Consider the following 9,228-nt stretch of genomic DNA (forward strand, 5'->3'; position numbering starts at 1 on the left):
TGAGATTAAATTTTAGATGTGTCTAATGTTACCTTCATTATGTTATGTTATATTTTACTAGGCCTTCAAGTTGAATGAAATTTGTAGGATTAAATACAACGAAAATTTCGAGTCTGATTATACTTGCGTTCACGAATGACGCCGCGATTTATCTATACTGTGTGCTGACTTTATTCATACTGAGGTAAATGGAGATCGATGCGTTCTTAGCTAAATGAAAAAGGTTGTATTTTATCAATTCCTTAATGAGACGCGCGCATTTGGCGCTCACAATTGCTTCTCCGATATAATTTTAATCTAATTACAATATATTCACCGATACATTATACGTAATCGTATACTATACATATTATAGATAATCGTAATATATGTAATCGTATATCGACACACACGCATACATACGTACGAAATGTCTTGATTTTAACGTAGGCAACGAGAGACACCTACCAGATATTTAGCAGTCGAGCGAGAGAATAACAGTGAACAGAATCTTGATTGATAGTCGAGTAGTTGTCTGTGGCAAATTGAGAACTTCGATTTCCCGCTCTGGTTATCCCTGCGGGATATTCTTCTCGTTCGAAAGTCTGTGGTGAGGATATCGCTCTGAATTGCTCGTACATTTGTTTTGATCACAGACTCACTCGGCTGAAGGAAGCGAACATCGCATTCGTCCTGTATCACTTCAAAATGAGCTTAAAAAGTACATACGTATCCCCCTTAATTCCGCAATTCTAAAAACCGTACGAACTAACCGAAATAAGATTCTGCTACGCATAACCAATAACTCTCGGAAATCCTTACTAAATTAGAGTCATTGCGGAGGTATTTACAGATCTGATCCGCGTCGAATAGCATTTTGCGTCTCAGTGCGCATTTCTAAAATTTGCTCCTCTCAGGAACTCGAAATCCGAATCTAAATTTGTCTCGCCAACGAGCGAGTAAATATCTAAAGTCTCCTCGAGAAAGCCGTGTCAGGATCGCAAAGCGCATCCTCTCTTTCTCATTTCTCCTGTTTAAGCTCATATTGCACGTTTTGTCGTGGCATCGAACGAAAAGGCAAACTATCACAGCAATTGCCACGAAAATCGCCGCGCGCTCGTACGCGCATCGTAAGAGCACGAATGAGGAGGAGAGGCTTTGCCGAGGATATAAAACTTAAGCTAATTCCAATTGCACCTCCGATCCTCCAGCGGAGGGCTGCCTGGCCTCAACGGCGCGCTCAAAATGTGTCCATGTGGATGGTGTCCATGCTGGTGTACATGTTGGGCATGCTGTTCCTGCTGGTTTGACCGAACACAGTCACGTCGACGGTCTCGTCGTCAAGCTCCTCCGAGAAATTCACCAGAACCTGCGCATTTCATCCGCATATTATTATTACCCGAGGTAATCTCCATAAAAAAAGACCATCTCGGTCATTGTGAGGGAGCTTGACCGCAAAAGCTCTTTCCTCGGTGCGCGCATTCAGCGTTACACCGAGAGAACAGCCACTGTTGGATTAACGTGATATGTTTGGTTAAACAAGACTTGGTCGAACAGAATTTCTGATTATTATAATCACATATTTCGGTCACAATATAGGTAGACAATATGACAAATTTATCAAGTTGCGCTGAAAGAAATTGCCCGATTAAAAATTAACAAACGAGTATTTCTGATTATAATAACGACAAATTTTTGTATCAGGAAATATCCGACGAGAAATGTCGGTTCATAATTTTTTTATCGGTTTATTTGATAAAATTACACTATGATTGGAAGTATTCGATTAAATTTAATCGGATATCTTGATCGGATACGAAAATTAATCGGAATTTAATCAGAAATATCAGTTTGTTAATTTTGTAACAAATAATATCTTTTAGTGTGAAGAGGAGGCGTAGTGCGTTGACAGATAATTCACAAATTGGAGATCCCGGAGTTTGAATTTCACTAAAGTAAAGGCTACTTCTTCAAATATAACATCGAATCAATTTTCAAACAAAATAATCATACATTAACGTCTTAAAAAAACTTTCAGTTAAAAAGTAAAAAATTTCTAGTAAGAAATATGAGTATATTATTATTCTAATTGAATTAATCAGATAAGTTAGTAATCAAACTTGTCTGGTTACTTTAACCAGACTATGTGACCAAATTTATTATCTTAACAAAATATAATTCGTCCATATCTCACTATATCAGACAGTTTGTTTAATGTATAGTGAATTTTCATTAATTCAAACAATATTTTTTCTATACATGACAGAGATTGCGTTTTGTAATATTTTAGAATCGAAATTCCAACGGTGAACAAATTTTGTACCGTCAGTAGGATTTTCCGCGTAATATCAATACACGAATAAACGTTGGAAAATGCGTCGATTCGTCGCTATCGCGTGATGCAAAGTGCGGAATGCGCAACACACAGGCCCTTGTGACAAAGGAAACAATTCTATAATGGCGCGCAATCTCGGCCCGCCGATCGCGAGAAAGCTCGCTGTAAGCCGTAATGCCCGCGTCCATAATTATCGCGACTGCAAGTCGCGTTGCAAGACTGAAGTTCCGCGAGGACTAGGCGCAAACTTTCAGTCGTAGCAGTTCCGCGCGTGCTTTGCGTTGAAGCACGATCTGCGCGCGACACGAAAGGACCGAGGCGGTCCTGGGGGGACTGGCAGTTGTACGACGAAGGGCTTTCCTTGCAACAGGAAGTCCCATAAAAATCTTGAAACTTCTCCGACCGGCCAAGTTCCCTCGGTTTACATACACAGGTTCACCGTCGCCGCGACGTTGCAAAGAATTTCCCACTTTGTTCGTGAGATCGTAGCCGTAGTTTTTGCGTCACAGCGAAGAAACGCATTTACATAATGTTCCGCGACGTTGTGGGCTGGCCGCTTGGAACGAATATCTTTCTGCAAATTCGTCTCTTATCTGTCATTATTATTATTTATATTATTATTATCATTATTTGTACTACGTATTCAATGTAAACATTATCAAAAAAGTATTCTTTGTTGAAGATAGACATTTATTCAAAAGGAGAAAAGTAGACTGAATGTTCACTTTTCTTAACAGTAAAATAGTAACAGTAAAATTTCATTATTCTTCAAAAATATAAAACAAGGTCTCTTATACGGCTTTAGAATTAAATAAATCAAAATTCTAAAAAAAACTAAGTTGCATATGTTGTGCGCTATATAATTTAATCGTGCTAATAATTTTACATAAACGTCTCGACCATATGATGTGGTCCTCTTCAATACGAAAGTGATGTCGCGACGGTCAGTACATGTAAAAGGTTCTCATGTCACTTTAGAACACTTTAGCAGATTCTACCGGTTATTATATGTGTTTTTAAACTTTCTATATTTGGACTGCTGGACTGAAGGATATCTCTTATCATTTCTTTGTTTAGGAACAACGTTTCAGACTCTCCCGAACAGCTGACATGAGGACCTTTTATATGTACTGACCGTTGCGACATCACATTTGTACTGAGGAGGACCACATCATATGGTCGAAACGTTTATATAAAATTACTAGCACGATTAAATTACAGCGCACAATACATGCGATTTAGGCTCTTTAGTCCTTCCGTAGAATTCTGATTCATTATTCTTATTATTTTTTTTTTCGCACGGGACGTTTGGCGTGGAATGTGCGGAGCATCTGAAAGTCATCGACGCTGGTTGTGTGTTACGATCAATCGATTAATTATACGAGAGAGAGGAGAAACAGATCGCCGGAATGATGATGAGATGGAACTGCTGGGCCTCATTAAAGATGCTTGAAACGTTCGAAGCAATCGCGGATAAAATATATGACTGCATCCCTCTTCGGAAATGACTCGTCGGATCCCTTGTCGACAACGAGAGAACAATAACAGTACGCGCGTTTCACGTTCTCCTCGTTTCGCTGCCGAATGATTCGATAACCGCCGCGTCGTCTTGGCATTGCGACAATCTCCATCTTCTTAATTTAGCGTCGAGTGAAGCGCGGTCGTAAGTGCATTTTGCGGCTTCGGCTCTCGCCGCACATACGCACACATTTATGCGCATCCGGCTTCCGTAGAATGAATGCGCGCCTACACGCGCGAAACCTTCGCGAAGACTTTGCGCGAATAGTTCCGCACGGTGCACTGCGGCAATCCCGAAACTTCTTAGATTCGATCCGACCCAGTTTACTACTGTACTTAAAACTTAATTTATATTCCGAGCCATGCTAACTTGAGCTGTTGCTATTGTCGTTCCTGCAGAAGCTTGCAAAACAACACGGGGCAGGGTTCGTGGCAGGCCCTTAAATGTTCGCGCGAACAAAGTTTCGTCGAAGCGGAGGGATGAATACGCGTGAAGCAAGTTTCTATTCACGACGATTTAAATACAACGACAGGTAGGCAGGGGGCAGGGGGAGGAAGAGGAGGAGGAAGAACGACGGCGTTTGCCGAAGTGCATTACAGTGTGCGTGAACTGTTCGCGTCTCCTCAGCGATAATTAGCGACTGGGTAACCCCACAAAGTGTTCGAAGACTCGAAATCGCGCGGGGCCGATTGCGCGCCTTAAACGTCCCGGTGGATGGCGTTCAGTATATTTTCGGAGCGAAGCCATTTACGTAGAAATTGCGAGGCGTCACGAGCTGATAGATCGACCGTATTATTTGTCGAGGAGCGATTCTACGTTTGATGACAAAAAGGTCTCATAAGCCCCGTCCGGCACGATCCGCTCCTCGTTTCAAGTACTGAATTTTTCTTGCTCTCTCTCCGCCACTGCCGCCTTACGAGTGATCAATTAAGCTCCCATAATTTATCGCGCTCGATAACGCTCCCTCTCGAATTCCTCGCACGTTTTAGCTCACTCTCTTTCGCCTCTCTCTCTTCCTCTCCCTCCCTCCCTCCCACTCCCCTCTCACTCTCTCTCTCTCCCTCTCTCTCTCCCTCTGCCGGTGAATTGATATTTTTTTCCGCGCGCGCGTCGCACGCTCTTTAATGGGTTCTGATGTAGATTTACGACGGCCGCTTTTACGACCGAATTTTCCCGCGCGGTTTTTCATAACGCCCGCCTTTGCGAAATAAAATGAAGATCACTGTTTACCGCGGCGCTCTCTCGTCTCGCGAGAATCAGATCGCAGACTTTCTTGATCCACGGTCGATCGATCACCACCATCACCACCACCTCCACTACCCCCGCCTCTTCAGTGCGACGATTTCAATTCCCGCCTTTCCTCGAACGACGGCGATTCATTTCGGCCCGATCCTTCGAGTTTTCGAGCGCGAGTGTAGACTCACGGGGAATAGTCGGCAGTGAATTGCGCGCACACACTTTCGGCATCGTGAAATCTACATGCCCGCACCGGTAATCTCGCTGTCGCTCGACTCACCTGCGTGATTTACGATCTTTACGCGCAAATAAATCGCACAGCTCTGATTGATGTGCCAGCACCGAAAAGGGGTAGCAAGCGCGTAGGAAAAAAAGCCTCGATCTCTTAATTCCGATGTCATGACTTTTATCTTCGTTTCGCGAATGTGCGAAGAGTATTTCGTTGTCGATGATGCAATAAATTCTTAATCTGCGTATATCGCAGCGCGCATAGATCGACAGAAAAAACCCATTTTCTTTTTTTGCTTTTTTTCCCGCGACAATCCGGCGCGGGACAGGTTAACGTGAAATAGATTCCGGTGCGTTCTAGCGAATAAATTGAAACGAATAGAAGACAAACGCGAGTAGTTTCGTGGCGTAAATGCAAAAAAAAGTGCTCGCGCTGTAAAGCGTAGTTTAATTCTAATTCTGTTTCATTATCCGCGGCGCTTTGCGCGTGAAAAAGAAAAACAGATAAAAGAATACAAGAATAAATAAATAAAAAAAAAAGTGTGCAGATTACATCAAGCTTTAAGCGGCGTCGTAATGGCCATTTTTTAAGCTAATATCGCGCGGTAGCGCGGATTCTCTTTGTACGCCGTGACAGAATTTCCCGCATTTTCAGATTTCGCGTCGCGCTGCGCCTGCATCGCGAAAATAATTAATAACGTAATACCGCCGTGCGCGCGCGCGCGCCCGTTACGCGCACGTTCGAGGACGTGTTAATTAAAGTCAACGTCTTCGCGGAGTTGTATATGAAAGTTTCAAAAGTTTTTTAATTAATTTCAAAATTAAAATTTCTTTATTAACCAGCTTATGCAAATGCCGCCGGGTGGCCGACACTTTTCGTGTTAGTCGCGCGGTAAATTTCGCGAGGAAGAGTCGCGGAAGTTCGGCAATAAGAGAGTGGTCGAGAGAGAGAGAGATGCAAATTCTTCATGGGACGACAGTGACGGCGACGACCACACGCATCTTCTTCTTCTGCGCGCACTCGGCGGACACTCGCGTGAAATGTCGTTTCGTTGAAACGAGCTTTATTGCGCGACAGTCGAGCGTTGTTTTCCGACATTGTTATTCCTATCGTGAAAGCGCGGGCGCTTTGCGTGCCTCGTGCGAGCGCGCTCGAGGGGAAGCACGAGATCTCGCTGCCACCCGCAGCTTTTCTCCGTAAGTTTACGAACATCGTGGAAAAATGAAGCATCTCAGGGTAGAAGAGGCCAAGTTCGACGAGAAATCATAGGAAGCAGGTCGCGCAGCGGCGCGCACGCGAGACTTCGTCTACGTCAACGCGTCCCTGTCGATGCGCTGTGCGATTTTAATTAGCGTCGCGTTCGCGGCGAATAATTTCATTAAACCGCGAGACTTGAGCGGTGATTCGGGAAGAGACTACGGCTTTACATTCTGACGGCGCGTTCGCGACGCGCTGATGACTTGCATTTATCGACAATACGCATTTACCGACAATGCGCGCAATTCGCTCTCATTGAGCGACCTGAAACGTAGTCACCGTCGCGGCGGTGCGCGAGAGAGGAGCGCTCAGCAAGCGCTATCATATGTATAAGATTTATATCCTGCAACCATGGGAAGATTCGGGCTTCATTATTCGGATGATGGATCATTTCAAGTGAAAGAGAAGAAGAAGCGTCATTTATTAGACCATAAGACTGGGTTCGCTCCAACGTTATGAAGTAAATATACTAGAAAAAGTCATATTTTTTATAGTAAAGCAATGGCATATGACAAAGTTATTTCATAGAAAAAAGTTAAAGCATATCCTTAATTAAATAGGATGAATTATATATAAGACAAATTAAGAAAAACCTATATAATGTGTATGATTTGATTAGTTGATGCTTAACCATGTCAAATTTAGTCTTGCGTTTCACCTCTATCCAATAACAACGAATAATAATAATAATAACAATAATAATAATAATAACTCAGTAAAGTACAAAGTAACGGATTTTTTGAAAAAGACAATCCTACACATAGACAGTGCAAGCAGATTAGCTTTAGTATTTTTATTGTTGGCTTTAACTTTTATTGTTAGTTTTAGCTTATTATTGATCTCGAGAAAATGAGGAGATCAAATTGTTATGACATAATAAAGTAATGAAGAGAGACAGGGAGAATGAAGGGGAGAAAGCGGTTAATTAACAGCAGTTTTCAGGCAAGAGAAGAATGGCAGTTGGGCGGTGGGAAAGGGTAGGCACAAGCGATCGCGTTCCAGCTGCCGAGAAAGCATTTAGTCGAGCTTAGGGAGGCAGTCGGTACGGGTGAGTTTGCCACCCCTGCTTCTCGCAGCTTGTAAACCATCGGGGCTGCTGTGTAAGTGAACTACGAGACAGCGGATCCATTAATATCCGTCAGGATCGGCGGGACGAAAACGCGGATCGTCTTCGAGCAACAAGGGGAGGCGCCGTGTACCGGCGGTGCATCATCTGCTGAAGACACGGGCTTTAGAATATCGCGCCACTCAACTACGCAACCGGTCGATCACTCGCCAAAGGTCACGCCGCGAAAATTAATACCACGGCTCGATCGCGTCGACCTCGAGGCACCGTGGAGGCTTATGTAACGCGACGCGAGTTGTCAAGACGACGTTCAATCGATCGCGATTGAATGAGCGAGACACTTCAAGTGAATTCGTTTATCGTTCGCGTCAAGACTGATCGAGGAATTCGCTCGTTTCTTTTTGGTTTCTTGTTGACACGGGAGATCACACGGCGAAGAAGCATAAGCGAATTCTTCGACTTCATTTCAGCTTGATATCCGGCAAAATAATCGAGCCTGCGCGCGCAGGCAGCGTCTTCGAGATAATAGAGTAGACCGGGAACTAGAAGTCACACGGGTCAGTTGTCACAAAATTTATATCTTATGTAATAAATGGAGGAGCGTATTCTTATCTGTAGGTTGTTTGTATCGTGTTGGTCGCGTGTACACGAAACGACTTATCGCATGTAGTATTTACAACCATATAATATTTCTATCTTTTTCAAAATTAGACGCGGTGAATACATTTTTTTCTTGACTCTAATTTTACTGGTCCGTTGATTCTGGTATCTCTGATAGCAATCTCTCTTTAGTTGTAAGTAGTATTATTAGTCAATGGACTTTGTTCCACGACCATAATAATAATAACTAAGTAGTATTATGAGTTTAGCTAATTGTTCTTGCATTTAAATTAACAGTTATTGCAACGTATAACTTATAAATATAATCTCTTTTGTTCTAAGTGATTGTTCGGGTTAGGTTGACTTAAATTAATTGAGATTAGTTGTCACGTGTTGCTTGTCTGTAGTTACGTAATTGACGTGGCTTATGCAAAAGCATGGAAGCATACGAAATGATGTATTATGTTATACACGTCATAACAATGAGTCTGCATATAAGATTCTATAGTTCAAAGTTATTATTACAAAGTTTATGAAAGTTATTATCTTGTTGGTCCAATAATTATTTGTTGTATCTGAAGATATCACTAACTTTAATAAAACATTTTCAATCTTAAAACAGAAATAATTTGTTTTGTTTCCTTTATATAAGAGACACGTGACTCCTGAATATGAATCACATTTACACAATACTTTTCTTACTTAATAACTTTTTTGTACACACACACACACACGCACACGCACACACACACACACACACACACACACACACACACACACACGCGCGCGCGCGCGCGCGCGCGCGCACACACATATATATATATATATATAAAAAGATGTATGCAATATTTTTCAGTATTGTGGACATTTTCATATAAGTCTTTTTCATATAAGTTCATATCAATCTTTAGATAAGAGAAAAAAATATTATCTTTATATATATATATATATATATATATATATATATATATATATATATATATATATATATATATATATATATATAT

General features: G+C 42.0%; 1 protein-coding gene across 4 annotated transcripts in view; it reads right to left on the reverse strand.

Annotated features, from left to right (window-relative positions):
* Positions 1–203: 203 nt before the first annotated feature.
* The window catches only part of LOC116853290, a 46,942-nt gene continuing 37,917 nt past the window's right edge, over positions 204–9,228 (reverse strand). For all 4 annotated transcript variants that reach the window (XM_032834295.1, XM_032834299.1, XM_032834297.1 and 1 more), the window contains one exon: positions 204–1,348. In XM_032834295.1, coding sequence (XP_032690186.1) covers positions 1,220–1,348 — 129 coding nt within the window. In that variant the 3' untranslated portion in view covers positions 204–1,219. The remainder of the gene's footprint in view (positions 1,349–9,228) is intronic.

Source organism: Odontomachus brunneus, unplaced genomic scaffold (assembly GCF_010583005.1).
Source record: "Odontomachus brunneus isolate Ranch 3 - 2012 unplaced genomic scaffold, Obru_v1 Obru_scaffold_301, whole genome shotgun sequence".
In the NCBI taxonomy this organism is placed as follows: Eukaryota; Metazoa; Arthropoda; class Insecta; order Hymenoptera; family Formicidae; genus Odontomachus; species Odontomachus brunneus.